Here is a 17478-nt window from a genome sequence, read left to right as displayed (position 1 = left end):
CTCCACTTCTCACTAAAGTATTGCATATATTTTGAAGACAACATTAGGCAAAATTAATCAAATATGTTTTTTAAAAATTCTGCACTTTTTCAGTCTCTTACCACATCGGCATTTTCCAAATCCAATACCCAAATTACTACACTCCATTACTATGTCCTTTTTCCTGTAAAAGTATAACTAGATGAGTAAAACTGCAATATATTTATTTTAAGATCACAAGTTTCTATGCATATGTGTACAATATTGTTATTAATGTGAATGTGTGCGAGCCCCAATGACTGCTACATATTCACATGAAATTACAGAGAATGTGCATAAACCAGCAGTAGAACAGAGATTTTCTCACTCTACTCAGTGTCCAAGTAATGTCACCAAACAGGCACAAGTGGATAATGTAAGTTCAGTAATACATACATTAGCAAATAAATCAATATATTCTCTGATCTGTGACTTCATATAGGTTGAATATGTATAAAATATCTATCAAATCACATTCTCCAATCCAATTAATAATTATCTATATTGACTAGGCGATACACATAATTGCTTATGCTACGCATTTGCAAATTCACTCCACCTTTGTGTCCACATGCTTAGTCATCACTGTTTATACAGAATTCACACATTGTATACCAACACACACCCATAGCATGCAAGCAACATCAACAATTAATCTTGCAAACAAAAAAAATCCTACAACCAACTACGAACTCTGAACTTCAGATTTCCAGTTAGGTGGCAAAGTAAGCTGGCCTACCTTTCTCAAATAGTTCATAAATATCATGAATGATCTGAAGTAACTATCTCTTATATTCAGTAATATACAAATTCAACATGCTGGAAATAAGCAAATGTTTAAACATACATATTGAATCCAAGTCAAGAAATAGTCAGTCATGCTTACAGATCTTAACCTTGACCAACTCCTTCTGGACTGGGGCCACTGCATATAAGACTTCCACAAGGCAGTAATGCTTATAAAGGGAATGTTTATGTATTTTTTTATCAAAGAGCTAAGAAAATTCCACAATGATTATACATAACATTTAAAGTAACCATTCCAAATCAACAGGGTGGCATTCTTTTAAAGAATTTATAACATTTCCCCCAATTATATTTACATTGCATAAGTGTTTTAAACATGTTATGATCTATGCTGCTTCCCTCCCCTTCCCCCAATCAAAAGCCTTTTCGTGGGTTATTAACATGTGTGCTCTTAAATTTACCTCTTCCTTATCTAATTATGTGCATTAATGCATTAAGGAGGTAGATTAATTACAATCAGCTGCCAGTTTTCATCCAGAGTTAAAATACATTTCTGAGCAGCATGAGCTATCAAGTTCCTTCATAATACATGTATTTAGCAAAAGAGAACGTTGTAGTTGGCTTTACCCCAGTATCAGTGCCATTCCTTAACAGAAATCCTAAAATCACAGTTGGCATTCTTTCTCTGTGCTATTTTCATCTCCAGCCTCCTCCCTCACGTCATCATCACCACCATTTTATTGGCATAACATTTATAGCTCATATATAACCAGGGTAGGGATGGGAAAACCGACCATCAAACCTATTTAGCATTTTAATTCTGAGCTTCGCTTTCTATGGCAAAACAACTAAACCTTTTGATTATGTCCTTAAACTCTGGAAATATGCCTTTAAGAGGAAAAAACGTTTCCCTTGTTCCCCACCCCCCCACACACACCATTTTATGTATGTCTCTTTGCTGTGATATTTAGTCATCAAAAACAAGATAAAGGCAGTCCTTGTTGGTTGTTGCCACATGTTCTCTCTCTTTCTCTCTCTCTCTCTCTGCACTTATAAATCCAATGAAATTCTTCCTGTTTTAAAGCTGTACATGGCAGAGTGTATAAGCTCATTTTTAATAGTATTCTTTATCACCTATTGATTAGTTTGGATGTACTAATGCACTGGAATGTATTCTCTTATGCACATTTTGATAATATTCAATTTAAAATTAACATATACATTTACTAAATAAATAATACTGTCACCAACAAGAGAAATGGCTACTAAAGACAGAGCTATTGATCAGAGATGTAAAGGTTAATGTATCTTTAAAAAGAGGAACACCACATATAAAATAGGAATATATACTGTAGCAGCAAAAATTAATTTTAAAGCAAAATATGGTTTAATAGGGTTGGGTTTAAGCAAAACAATGCTTAACAGAAAAGCAAAGTCTACAAAATTAAAACTGCTTGTGAATATTAAAAGCAGATTTCATATATATAAAATGATTATTCTAAAAACACTTCTGAGTCATTTTGTCCTTACCTGCAGGCATGAACCATTACTGCATGCAGTGACTGCTCCATTTCCTAGCACAGACTTGAAGCAGCATCACATCTCTCTCCCAGAATGTGACTAATTCATAGGTTTGCAATTCCTAAGCTATTTGCAAAGGACACTCCCTTCCAGCAAAATATGATGCTTTTAAGAGATTCTATTTTCTGCTAGCCTAAATTCATGAATAAGCCTAATTTTGTAAGTAAGATTATCTGTAATTAACATACAAAAGTCTCCTAAGACAAAAAAAAAACAAGGCGGGGGGGGGGGGGGGGGGGGGGGCTAAACACACACACACACAGAGAGACTGCAGCAACAGTATAATATACGTATGTACCAGAAGATGACAGTATTATGGATTTGCATGCTGCATGGAATAGATTTCATTTTAAAAATTTAAACAATAAACCTTTTGCAAATGTCACAAAGCTCAACCAGGAAACACAGATTCAGGTAGTACATTACAATGTCAAGCATGCAAAACATCAACACAGTCCACAAACTTGACAAGAAAAAATACCCTATGCTGCATATTAGCAAAATTACACCATTAATTGTTCATGCAGGAGATGTAGCTGTACCTTTCTGAAGAGGACGACTTCTCAGAGTTAACTGACATCAGCAGCTCAATCTTCTGCTTGATTTCTGGAAAAATCAGAAAATATTCACAACCAAAGACTGCCTGCCCTTGCTTTCCAATGCCTTATTAGAGAGAGATTTTCCCCCCAATCCCCTTTGTTCCAAATGAAGCCACAGAGTCACTGTACTTCTGCAGAGGCAGATTCAATGGTGCTATAAAAGAAAAAGCTCCAGAGGCATCAGGCCTTGCTAAACTATGCACATGACTGTTTATGAAAGCAGGAAGTACCATTCCTTTTATATGGAGGGGTGTTTCCTATTTTGAGGTTGAACTGACGTTTACCAGATGATTCTTAAAACAGGTTACATGCAGAGGCACATTCCAGCTACTAAGAAAAATCCAGCAAATAGTTTACTGAGTTACACAGCTGGACAGCTAGAAATTTGCTGTAAGAGGCTTTCATTTCAAGAGATCTCAAAAAGACAGTTTGCTGAATTGCTTTTTGGCACAACGAACATGTTTACTCATTAAAGTACAGATGAGAAATAATTATCAATAATAATTGACAAACAAATACCATACACACACTAGATGGTGAAACCAAAAAGAAATTTCCCTCACCCCTATTTGAAGTGTTCCCATCCTAATGCTCTCAACCAACCAACAGCAACACCCACTATCAAAGATGGGCTGACATATTATATTTGCCTGAGCAGAAATGGTCTGACAACATCAGCTAGTTGATGACAGCCAGATCAATTCTACGCCTGCTTTTGGGGGGGGGGGGTGTCTGCCATGCCATCTGTGGCTTCTTGTCACAAAATAATGGCAAAACATATACAACCACCACTAAAGTACAAGCTTTTATAAAGGCTATGTTTTTCAACTGCTCCTCACTGATTATTCCCAAACATTAAAAAATACAGCATTTATTATACCCTTCATTAACATCTTTTCCTACAAAACACATGTAAACACTCAGAAGCATCTCTGTAAGCTACAGAGATGGAACGACAGCAAACGAAAAATTTTCAGCAAGGTCAACTCTTACAGCTGTTATACATACAAAGGGGAGTTAAAATTAAAGGATAAACAGGCAGCAGCAAGACTGTTTATCCCTTACAGTCAAGAACTGCGGTGAACATCAATGAAGTATCACCCAAGTGATAATGTACAAGAGTCCAATGAGATTTTAGATGGTACTCCTCCACTGCAACGTCATTTCAAAGAACTGGCAGATAATGATGCTTTATTCAACATTAATCAGATCTCATCTTGAATATAGTGCTGAGCTGCTACAAACAGAATGTTGGCAAACTAGGAAACATACAGAGGAGAGCTACACAGTGGGTTCCTGTGGCTCTTTTTCATTTATTTGCAACTTTGTATTCCATTCTTCCATACATTAAGAGCAAATTACAAAAATAAATTCAAACAATAGACCAGTAAATACAACAGCAGCACATACAACAGATTTACTGGGTTGCAATCTAGACCAAGTATGTTTAATTAAGAAAAGTTATGAAGGAAAAAGGAAAAGAAAGTATTAAAGTTTCAAACGTTAATATGGTAGTAAAAACATGTGGAAGAGTAGCTCATTCTACGCAGGGAAGAAAGAAAAGTGGCCTTTAAATTTCTATTAAATTTTAGGAAAATATTTCCTAGAAAGAGAAACTAAGCCATGGAATAAATTGTGGATTTCATCCGGCATCCATCAGGAACGGTTAAGGCACTGGACAGCCTACTTTAAAAGCAAAGAACTGGAATGGATGATCTATTAATTCCTCTCCAATGCTACCATTCAGAAAGCAAACAAATGGAGACACTGTGTGAACAAAAGAAGCATATCTGAAGAAAATGAGGTGGACTAGCTTCTTGTCATTATTTGCAGAAATCATAGGAACTATTATTCAGAAATGAGCTGGCCTAATCCAATATGGAAAGGATAATTACTTCATCTGAACATCCTATGAGTAATAACATGACTATGTAGATTGCAGACCAAGTGCAACATTATTGGACCTTAACTCTATTGCAGAATGTGCAAAGTTGAATGCTAACTCCTTTACAAAAAGGGACAGTGACAGGGAAAATAGGGATCAATAAGCAACTTAAGATGGACTATGCAATGAAGAATAGAATGGAGTTATAGTAAGTAGACATGTGCTGCTTATTGCTAGAAGGAAAAGCTTCACTGGTAGAGCCACAGAATCTGGAGATGGTTCAGACAGTAAGACTAGAAAAAGAACTGTAGTGCCTACACTATCTGACAAAGTCTACCAGGGCCATTGCGGTGTCTTCAGCAGTGTTCGCTGTCTCTGTCACTGCTTGTGCTACCTTGCAGGAGCAGCCAATCAGCTGGGGGTAAATCCCAGCCCCTTACACAGACTTCATGATTAGGTCCAAGATTACTGACTACAATGATCAATAATAAACAAGCTTGGAAAGAGCCAGGCTTTGTGAAAAGTGAATCCATTGTAAGTATACAAAACGTTTTTATGGTGCCGCAGAAATGAGCAAATTTGGCTGTCACTTGGTGAAATTAGGCCTAACTGTGGCAAGCAAAGACCTCCTGGTATCATCAGTTCCAGGTGATTGAACCAACATCCCTTTACTCCTTATCTCATTTTAACTAGCCTCTTATACCATACTGGTTTAGTACCACCAAACACTGGCTCAGCACATCTTTTATTTCAAGCAGATGGCACAATTCCATGCTAGCACTAGCTTCCCTCAGGAAATGCTGTGTTATGGGGCAGATGATGCCACAGCCCCACACTACGAAGGCAGCAGGAAGGCACTTCTGGTTTCCTGTATGTGATTAAGGTATCATATAATGTAATTGTCAAAGTGGACTTATTTCAAGCTTTCACAGAATACTGATGAGTGAAGCAGTAATTCTATTATCTGTTGGTAATGCAGTACATCTTGAGTTGAGTACTTGAGCTGCGGTGGCTCAAGTGGTTAAGACGCTGAACTGCAGGCTGTGGAAGGTTGGTAGTTCAGCAGTTTGAGACCTGAGTGTGCCGCATGACGAAGTGAGCTCCTGTCTCTAGTTCCACCTCCTGCCAACCTAGCAGTTCGAAAGCAAGAAATTGCAAGTAGATAAATAGGGACCACTTCAGTGGGAAGGTAACAGCATTCCGTGTGCCTTGGTGTTTAGTCATGCTGGCCACATGACCATGGAAATGTCTTCGGACAGCGCTGGCTCTTCGGCTTTGAAATGGAGATGACCTCCGCAACCCAAGAGTCGGATTCGACTGGCTTTCGAGCAAGAGAACCTTTACCTTTTTAATGCAGTACAGCACCAGGAAGAAAAACATCACAGTGGTAGGACACTATGGTCCAGGTCAGGGGTGTCAAACATGCGGCCCGTGGGCCAGATCCAGCCCCCACAGGGCTCATATCTGCTTCCTTCTCTCACTCTCCTGCTTCCTTCTGTGTCACACCAACTTCCAGATACACGCCTGAACAACACCTGAACAGCATACTCAAGATTGCTACAGCACATTGTCTCCAGATTTTGATAGAATATTTCAGAGCAAGAGGTGTCAGTGATCAGAGACTGCTAAACAAACCAATATTGCAATAGTGCTAACGTTTTAAGCATATTTTAAGTTTTTTTAAAAAATTGTGATAGTCTGTGTCCTTTATAAAGTTTATATCTCCACTACCTGGTGTTACATTTTATGACACACATGGCCCAGCCCAACAAGGTCTCATTTATGTCAGATCCGACCTTCATAATAAGTGAGTTCGACACCCCTGATCTAGGTGCCAGGTTCAATTCTTGGTATCTTCATTAAAAACAAACTGCCTTTGAGAACTGCTGCAACAACAACAAACCTGCAAGTCAGAGAAGCCTGACACCTTCTGTATTTAAAATAACACAATGTTATTACGTTATAAGATACAGCAAGCCAGGCTGAGGTGGTCTTACAATATTGTGATACAGCAACATTCTGAATCACTAAAGACCCTGAACTTCTGATGGAATAAATCTATAAGTAATGGAATGGTAGAATGGAACGTATTTCTCTGGTCTGGGGATAGGGGAGATGACTCTACACAGCCAATTGCCCCACTTCAAAGAAGAAGATGCTGTCAGGTCGCCTCCATGTTTGAGAGGAGAGGGATGGAGCTTAATGACAGGGTATCAGTTAATTATTCTCAGCATGCCACAATTGATACATCTGTCCATCAATCTCCAATTTTAACACATTTATTTCCTTCACTATGTTTTTCCCTGGAATTAAACCCAAATAAATGGTAACCATTCATTATGCTGTATGCTAATTTACTGCTCACCCTCTACCTATATGTATGGACTGGTAATTTCCATATCATTGTATCTAAAGAAGTGTGCATGCACACAAAAGTTTATACCTTGAATAAAACTTTGTTGGTCTTAAAGGTGCCACTGGACTCAAACTTTGGTCTAATGTAGCAGTGGTAAGCTTTGCCAGAAGTAGACAAAATTTTCCTATGTAGCTCTTAGCCATCCAAAGAATTTAGTTATGGTTGGTTAGGGGGGTTGATCCTATGAAGTCTAACAATTATCACATATATAAGCAGAAAGTATTTGTTAATTTCCAGCAAGAAGTTCTGAAATTGCTCTGTCCGTATTCAGCAAGAAGATGTCATTCAAATGTAGTTCAGAAGTCCATAGTATATTGGCATGGATGAAGGTGTAGTTTTCTAAAAGAAAACTTTTACATTCTACCTTTCCTAAGGGAAGCCCAACATAGCTTATAAAAAATCTTGTTACATCATAATACACATGAACAATAGCCCAGACATACCAACAAACTTTTCACCCCAAAATCCTTTAGAAGTCAAAATTTTAACGTCCAAGTACTACTGAGAGGAAAGGAATGCAGGCATCACAGAGCACAGAGATGACAGAAACAGGTTAAATGGAGAGATGAGCAAAACGGTTGAAAGACATTTGCTGTTTTGTGGGCTAATGGACCCTTTGCTAAGGGGAAATATGTAAATATAGAATAACATAACAAAGATTGTATCAAATGACCACTTTCCACTTTTTTATGCTAAAATCAGTACACCAGCTTTTGATATCAAGTATCTGCAGTTTGCAGTAAACACCCTAATACTTAACTAAAAATGCTCATATTTAACATCAATCCTGTAAAAAATATAAGAACCTAAAAACCACCTGTCTCCCTTTCATTTTTTTCCAGATCCATTAAAGTATAGAACTTCTCCTGACAAGAATCTTGTAGAACATCACAGGCTAAAAGCAAAGAAGCAGTCCCCAAAATAATCTTCTCGGTCCTCACAGAATCATCGGAGCCACCATAATACGGTTCCTCCCTGCAGTCCTTTCCCAATTCAGAAAGCTACCATGACTCATGGTAACAAAAACTGCTGAAAAAATCCAGAAGAATCGACAAGGATCCATTCGCTGTGGCTATCTCACAGAATAGCTAATGTCAGAAGTGAGACAGATAAGAATCCAGAAAATCAGCTTCATCCAATAAAACAGAGTTGAAAGACTACCACACACTTGATTAGCTTGCCCAAGAATGTAACACTGGATACAGTTCTAATCGTTACAATTAAATGAGGTCAAGGGAGGGACTCTTCAAAACTGAATTTACCACAATCTTTTGGTGAGATTAACTATCTCTCAATGAGGCATTCACAACCACTGCTATCCAAGTAATCATATCCCTTCTGGCAACGTTCACCAGGCCAAAAGGGCAAGAGTGGACACTAATAGTGGACTGTCCAACACCACTGAGATTCTTGCCTACATTCTCAGTTTACGTAAACTGAAAAGTATATAACAAAATCTGAGAAAAAGTTAGTCTGGGGAAAACCGGTAAAACCTCTTAATCTAATATGGCATCCTAGGTGGACCAGATGTGAGCAATCTCATTAGGAAATGTTTTGCAAAAAGCTCACAGTGGGCCATCAAGTAAACTCCTCTTCCGAGCCAATCTGGACCTCTAAACCTTTAACTATCCCACAGTACAACACTGAGTAGACACAATGGTAGCACAGAAATAACCTTGTTTTCCTGCTGTCATCCATGTTTTAACATGGGTTCTAGCTGGCGGTCAAATTAAATACAAGTCTTTCATCTTTGACTCTTGAAAACTTATACCACCAAAACCTTGGTGGTCTCTAAAGTCCTACTGGACTCAAATTTAACTGTTCTATTGCAGACCAACATGGCTACCCTCTGAAAAAGTCTTTCACCAGTGACACTTCAGTTGACATCCCAAGCATTTCATTGCCTCCAGCTTCTCGGTGAACTAAGGGGCAGTCAGGTGGGTAGTCGTGTTGGTCTGAAGTCGCAGAATAAAGTTTGTCCAGTAGCACCTTTAAGACTAACAATGTTTTATTCAAGGTATAAGTTTTCGTGTGCATGCACATGAAAGCTAATACCCAGAATAAAACTTTGTTGGTCTTAAAGGTGCCGCTGGATTCAAACTTTGTTAAGGGGAAGAGTGTATGCAAATTTGCATGAGAGGACCTAACTGTGTCAATGAGAAGGATCCTCTGTGGGCTCAGCCAGCACGTCACCATTGCCTAGGGCGCTGTCAAACTCCATGAGCTGAGTGTCTTTGCTCCCAGCTGCTGTCTCAACCGGCCATGTCCACACAGCCTGCCCTGTAATAGTCAATCCAGAGCATGTTTACTATGCAAAATGCAGCACTGCCCCGTAACATATTGGGTTTTGCACAAACAGACAATAGCAACAGATAATAAGATTAAAAAAACAAAAATATCTGGACATCGCCTATTCTGTTCTAATTTTACATGAGTTAAGTCAGGATTGAAAAATGCTTAAGAGTAAGTATAGATACACCAACTGCTATTTCCCCCTTCTCAGTTCGCTGAATATTTCTGTACAGTTACTGGACAGGGATTCAGAACAGCAATAGTCTTTCAGCACCACAGTAAAACCAAGGGATCTCTTGTTTTACTGAACACACAAGACACACTATAAGTAGAATGATTTTCTGATTCTGTATAAATGTGAATCAATGTAGAATGGAGGACTGGAAATATATGGCACAGCCAGCACGGGGGCGGGGGGAGGACGGGACAGATGTTTCTTTGGCTTACAAACTTGCCTCTTACTTTGAAATCACCTTGCAAGCACAACAAAGTGAGCAGGCCGACAGTTAAGATGCATGTGCTAGAAAAGCTGGAAGATTTTTTTCTTACACTGAGAAAGACACATTTGCTCATCACCTCCTCAGGTTTATTGGTCGATATTACGCGGTGTCGGCCCACAGCAGACCAAACATGGGTGCAATGGTATCCAATAAAGACTGGAGTCTCTCAGGCTTATGTACAAATAATATACAGTTTATTATACAAGCCTCTCACCAAATCTTTACACAGAGTGACGTAATGCTCCGCTGCGCTCGCATTCCAAGAAGGAATGAACAGTTCTGTACAGCACTGAATATATACAACCACTGGCCAATCACAGCCAGTGCTGAGTCACTGTGACTCAGTGCTAATTAGCTCCAGCAGTAGCCAGCCAGAGTCGGTCAGAGCCAGCTCTAATGACACTTAGAGCTGTCAGCTCCTGTCAGTTAGATGCCTCAGATCTACAGCATGACTTAACATATACAGAATACTGACACTCCCCCTTTAAGTCATAGCTGCCATACCAAGTTTGTGCTTCAGCACTTCAAACTTTCTTACATACAGGCATCAAGTTAATAAGTCAGCCACATGTTGTCATGTACAATGGTTAGCTATATCAAGCCTCACACCATTACATATTTACATTTTTACATTTACATCACTTTTTGTATTAGCAAGCATACAATCACTTTGTTATTTTGTTTTGTTGGTCACAGTAAACATCCCTGTTGCAATCAACCTTTATTTACTGAACCATTTGTTAGCGTTCACCTTTGCTTTCATACTTCATGCATAGCTTTATTTGACACAGAGAGTCATCACAGCATTTATTTAGCCCTTGTATTCACAATACTTTCAGGCAACCTTGTTAATGCAAACCTCCTGTTTGCCTTTTGGAACCAAACCTTAAACTTAGAGTTGGTTATTTGCTCACAAAGAGCTTAGTTTTTAACACCTTTGTTAAATTGCTAGCTTTGCAAGCCTCAGCAATGCACCTGTTATTTATTTACACTTTGTTACTGCCCATAGGCACATGTTCCAGTAAACACTCTCTTTACATCTTTGTTATTTGGTGCTTTAGAACTCAGAAGCACCCTCTTCCACAGGGAATCCTGTGATCATATCACAACCATACCTAGTTGTATAATTTGTTACTGTATCACACCCAGGCACACCCAGTCTACTCCAAAGAGACATCTTAATCTCCTGTTTAGTTACACCCTGACCAACACTTTCAGTGCTCTCAGTGCTTGGTAGCACAACCATTTGGGGTAACTCATTTGAATGAATCCTACTCCAGCTATCATTTTCACAGAAATTAGCAGACCTGCTGAAACACAGCCTGTGATACTGATCAGCAAATCTATAGGACTTCATTCCTGATTGGTAACCAAGAAACACCAGCTTTTTAGCTCTTGCTCCCCCTTTCCTTCTATGGTTCAAAGGAATATTAACCCAAGCCTTTGCACCAAAGGTTCTCAGGTAATCAAGCTGGGGATACCTATTATACATCAGTTTGTAAGGAATATTGTCCACAGCACTAGACCATACCCTGTTGCTGATGTAGCAAGCATTTTTAATGGCTTCTGCCCAGTATGCAATACCTAAGTCAGAATCCTTTAACATGGCATGCATCATATTCTGTAATACACCATTTTTTCTTTCTGCTAGGCCATTTTCAGCGGGGGTGCACGGGTTCGAGAATCTGTGCTTTATACCTCGTTGTTTCAACCACACTTCAAATGCATTTGAGGTAAACTCACCTCCCAGATCTGTTTGTATGGCAAGCACATCCCCAAACTGTTTCAGTACCCTTTTGTACCAGTACTTAAAGGTAGTGTAGACATCAGATTTATTTTTCATCACATAAACCCAAGAGAAATGTGACCAGTCATCAGTGAGAATTAATGCATATTTGTTACCTGAGTGACTTTTTTGGAAGGGACCTACTAGATCTGCATGGACCAGAGCCAAAGGTTTTTCTGACACCCTTTGACTTTTCTTAGCCACAGGAAAAGCCTTTGATTTGGTCATTTTGCAGATTTCACACTCCAAATAATTTTTACACTCCTTTACACTCCCCTGACCTGTTAGGGCTAAGGTTTTCTGTAAAGTATTGAAACTCACATGTCCCAACCTCCTATGGAGCAAGTGCTGGCAATTATTGTGGGGGTTAACATTGGTAACAGTCTGTGCCTTAGCATTGTCATCAAGTATGAACACATTATTTTTCAGCTTCCCAACTGCACACACCTTGTTACCTTTCATGATTTTACACTCATGATCAGAGAACAACACATCAAATTTAGCAGTATTGAGACATAATACACTTAATAAATTGTTTTCAAGGGCAGGCACACACAAGACCCCTTTAAATGTATAGTCCAAACATGAGAAATACATATCACCCTGGCAAGTTACTTTGGAAGCTGTACCATCTGCTAAACAGACATGAGTTATTTTTGATTCCCTCTTATTCAGTAGCAGCCCCTCATCGCGGCTGAATACCTGGGACGCGCCTGAATCGATCAACCATGAGGTGTCAGCGGGTTTTCCAGTGACAACCACTGACGCTGAATGTCCCATTGCTGTCTTCTTCTTGCTTCTGCTTCTAAGCTTTTCAGGGCAAGAGGACAAAAGATGCTTTTCTGAACCACATTTCCAGCACCTTCTAATTTTTAAAGCAAGTGGCATCTCAGATGAAAAAGCCTCCTGCTTTTCCTTGGCAGTCGTCCCAGACTCTTTGGCATTATGCCCAGAACTTCTGGAGCTCTGCCCGGACTCTCTGGCAGTATGCCCAGACTGCTTATCAAACACCTGTTTGGCTGTATGCCCAGATTCAGACCTGCGTTGTGCCTCGGATTTTACCTTCCCCATAATATATTCCAAAGTAAGAGTCTTAGAATCTACACATTCAAGGGCTGTAATTAGCATATGAAATTCACTTGATAGAGAGCTTAAAGTGATACAAATTTTATCCTCTTCACTGAATTTCTTGCCCCGATCCTGCAACTCCAGGAACAGGTCTGTTAAAGCTTTCAAATGCTTCTCTACCGACTCACCAGGCAATTGTACAGTTCTGTATAAGCGACGAGTCAGAGATATCAGTGAGCCGATGTTAGTTTGCTGATAAACACCTTTCAATGCATCCCACGCATCCTTCGCGCTGGTCTTATCAGCTACAAACGACAGCTGGTCATCCCCGACACTGAGAATGATGAAGGCCAGTGCCTTTCCATCTGCTCGCTCCTCAAGTGGTGTCGGGTCCTCTGGGGGATTTTCAACACATTCCCACAGAGCCTCCTTGACCAAAAAGTGCTTCATTTTAAGTGCCCACACAGCATAGTTGCTTGAAGTAAGCTTCTCCACCATCTGTGCAACAGATACCTGGGCCATGGTTGTTGTCAGCTCCGGCAGCTGGTCGTCCCTCTGCACCCTGGACAGCTTCCAGCTCCAGCTCCACACCGTCTCCGCTCCGGCTTGGCTCTGCTGCTTCCTTCAGCTCCAAAGACAGCTCCTCAGCCTCTCAGCCACGGCAGACAGCCTCAGTGCTCTGGATACTCAATCCTTTCACACCACACGTCCTCTGCACAGCCAACCGCGGACTGGGCCCATAACCCTGTCGATATTACGCGGTGTCGGCCCACAGCAGACCAAACATGGGTGCAATGGTATCCAATAAAGACTGGAGTCTCTCAGGCTTATGTACAAATAATATACAGTTTATTATACAAGCCTCTCACCAAATCTTTACACAGAGTGACGTAATGCTCCGCTGCGCTCGCATTCCAAGAAGGAATGAACAGTTCTGTACAGCACTGAATATATACAACCACTGGCCAATCACAGCCAGTGCTGAGTCACTGTGACTCAGTGCTAATTAGCTCCAGCAGTAGCCAGCCAGAACCGGTCAGAGCCAGCTCTAATGACACTTAGAGCTGTCAGCTCCTGTCAGTTAGATGCCTCAGATCTACAGCATGACTTAACATATACAGAATACTGACAATATCATGCTTACCAATTCTATTTTATTTTCTAAATTAAGCAGACCCAAACTGTAGAACTGGTGTGGTCTTTATTATTCATCCTATTCCTCAAAACCTAAAATAATGTATTGTGTTTATGCTGATAACAGCTGATTATGCCTTTCACCCTCTTAGATGTAAAAATGAGTGTTTTTAAAGAGAGTGAAAAATGACAGAGGTAAAAAATAAACATGTAGCAAAAGATTTGAATGACTAACTAGACAAGACAGCAGCAATTCCACATATCAAAATGGAAATTGCAGGAGCTGCTTAAAACAGGAGAATGGGTATATATAGTGGGGTGAGTTAACTGCTTTCCCATATCCACACTGTTCGCTCTAACTACTGGACCCCAGCATTCCCCACCTCTGGTCATGCTCCAAGCCACTTGGCACTCTGAATGTGCTGCTAATCCTTCAGTAACAGAACAATGGCGAAACCTATGACTGACAGAGGGTTACACTCCCTCTCCTGCTCATGGGGTATGCATGTGTTTCTCTCTCACATACATGCCCCCCCCCACAGCTTTGTATGAAATCAGTGGAACTCAAGTTGGATCTGTTGCCATCGAGTTTGACCCTTCATCAAAAGCTTCCACCGTTCAGATCAGATAACACTCAGAAGAAAGAAAGAAAGAGTAACAAATAACAAAACAAGGAAGAGAGAAAAACTATATATAAGGAGGCTTCCAATTTTCTCTGCGACAAATATAAGTATGATTACAAAATATTATCTTACTCTATGTTTACAAAGAAAAACTCTCTTTTTTATTGTCTAAATTCCTTTTTCATCAAACCCAAGAATCATCAAATCATTATTATCTGTTTCACACAAAAAGTCTACAAGGGGTTTCCAATCAGCAATAAACAAACTTATTGTCTTTTCTCTAATCAGTGAAGTTTAGCCATTGTCGCAAGTTCCAGCACCTTCACCAACCATTCCTCTGTGCTAGGCAATATTGGACTCTTCCACTTTTGTACATATAATAACCTTGCTGCCATTGTCATATATAAAAACAAAGTTCCATGACTTCTTCCCAGCTGAGTGTCCATTAATCCCATATGTAAAAATCTTGATATGGGGTGTTGTTGTATTTGTAGCCTACCTTTCTTCCACAGAACCCAAGACACTGTATGCAATTACCTAGGTCACAGACCATCTTTTCATCCAGATTTCAGCAATTTTAGCTTCAGCAAGATGTGCCTGCAGAGCACGCCTTGGGATCCAGAATCAAATCTCAATAACTTCGAATGGGACAGGCTGAACAAGGTAAATAGGGTAGTCATCTCACCAAGTTAGGAAGAGGAAAAGGTTGAACAAGCTGTAGAAAAGGAAGATGTTCTGACAGAGACTGCAGAGCAGACAGTTTCAATACTACCATTAAAGGAGAAGACAAAATTTTGAGTATGGGACAGGCTTTGGGATAGGGCAAGCATTAGTAAGCCATTAAAAGTAGAGAAAAGACTTTGAGGATTCCTAAAGCTGGTGTAGATGAGGAAAGTGTGGTAGCTGCAGGAGAGGACAGATGATGAACTCTTTTGTCTTCCTCCAGAGGCTTTCAACTGGTTGTGAGCAAGAATGAAGATATCAACAACAAGGAGTGAGTCATGTCTAGGGATGAGGCAAATGAAGGAGAAATTGGGGCTAAGAACAAGGATGAGGGAAGAAACAGCTAGGTCTACAAAGGAAGCAGAAATGATAAAAGGGACAATGCTTCTGAGAAAGCTACCAAATGAATAAACTGCAGATCACAGAAGCAGCAAGAGACAGAAAAGAAAGAGGGCAGACTGTGTAGAAGATAGAGGAAAGGTTAGACATAAAGCATATGTTCTTCATTGACCATCAAGTTTACAATTCAGTATAAAAACTGGTAAATTTTAAGAGGATTTAAACATAATTGGGTTCCAGAAATATTTTAACACCTTTAAAGAACTTACTGTACCAGATTGTTATATACTTACAGAGTTCCCACAATTCTGTAACACTATTTCTAAAAAGGAAATGCTTGTAAACAAAATGGAAAGAATGCTGGGGACTCATTTTTTGTTTTCTTTATGGTTCTCTAGCAGATTCGCAGATTGAGTTACAGCATTCCCCAGAGAAATCTTTATAAAGCAGAAGGTGCAGTCACGTGTTTAAGGTCAGATACAGAAAAAAAAATAGAGAAGAAACCAAGAGTATTAAAAATAGATTTCTCAGCTTCCAAAAAGGTACTATGCTCTCCATAGCACATGATGTGATAAATTCTGAAGCAATATGAAATAGATGAAGAAGCTGTTAGCTTTGCTAAGAACATTCAACAAGAACTGAGATCCCCAGTTTTTACAGTTGGCAAGTTGAGTGAAAGGTTTAAACAAGCAGCAGCAAGCATGACTCAATCATATTCACTCCCTTCCTCACTCAAGTAGTTCAGAAGATGATAAAAACAATACTGAAGAAAAAAGTCTTCTGTTGGCAACTTAAATAGTTAAGCATAGAAAACCATTAAAAATAGTTCTGAGAGAGATGTTGTAAAATATGTAAAATGTACAGCAAAAAGCCACAAAAGGAATAGAAGTGAGCTGTGTAGAAAAAATCAGGTAGCAGGCACTGCGCCAGTTGGGCAATGCTGCTCAAAGAGATGAACTGTTACTTCCTAGAATAAAAAAGTGAGAATACAGATGACGTGAAAGACTGAGAGTGCCAAAGAAGACATCAGGGTGGAATTTATCACTGGCACAAACATTAGTTGGCCCAGAATCTATGCATTCTCAAAAGCAACACCCAACAAAAAATATCATTAGTTTCCAAGATGCAAGCAGCAAACGTATGCACACTTACAAGCAAGTTAATCCCACTGAATTAAATGGGAGTTTCTTCTGAACAAAACACACACAGGATTGTGCTACAAGTGTAACAGAAGCTGACTTCTATTAGGTATGTCCGGTACTGTTACTGGTCCCCCTCTCCAAAGGGTAGACGCAATAAAATGAAAGACATAACGTTCTACATTTAAGGGCTATAATGAAGGTGAAACCTACACAGGAAAAAACAGGTTGCTTACCAGTAACTGGTGATCTTCGAGTGGTCATCTGTGCATTCACACCAATGGGATCTAGTGCGCCTGCGCTGGATCTGCCGGTGCCTAGCAAGCTCTTCTAGAAGGATTTTCGTGCCTGGCCCAACTGAGCATGCCCAGGAGCCCCAGTGAGCATGCTCAGAAGGGCAGGCACGGAGATCCCGCCAGTTCCTACCAACCACCGCGCATCAATCTCCTAACAAATCACGTAGAAGAAGACAGCAGCGGGGCAGGAGGGCGGGTGGTATGAATGCACAGATGACCACTCGAAGATCACCAGTTACTGGTAAGCAACCTGTTTATCTTCTTCGTGGTCTCTGTGCTTCACACCAATGGGAGATTAGCGAGCAGTAGTTTACCTGGAGGCGGGTGCTGTC

At 40.0% G+C, this 17478-nt stretch overlaps 1 protein-coding gene across 1 annotated transcript in view; it reads right to left on the bottom strand.

Annotated features, from left to right (window-relative positions):
• The window catches only part of SRPK2 (SRSF protein kinase 2), a 250312-nt gene that overhangs the window by 150165 nt on the left and 82669 nt on the right, over positions 1-17478 (bottom strand). The window contains exon 3 of the mRNA XM_015415056.1: positions 2889-2952. Coding sequence (XP_015270542.1) covers positions 2889-2926 — 38 coding nt within the window. The 5' untranslated portion in view covers positions 2927-2952. The remainder of the gene's footprint in view (positions 1-2888; positions 2953-17478) is intronic.

The sequence above is a fragment of the Gekko japonicus genome, unplaced genomic scaffold (genome assembly GCF_001447785.1).
Source record: "Gekko japonicus isolate JY-2015 unplaced genomic scaffold, Gekko_japonicus_V1.1 scaffold5, whole genome shotgun sequence".
Classification (NCBI taxonomy): domain Eukaryota; kingdom Metazoa; phylum Chordata; class Lepidosauria; order Squamata; family Gekkonidae; genus Gekko; species Gekko japonicus.
This window is presented reverse-complemented; position numbering and strand designations above follow the sequence as displayed.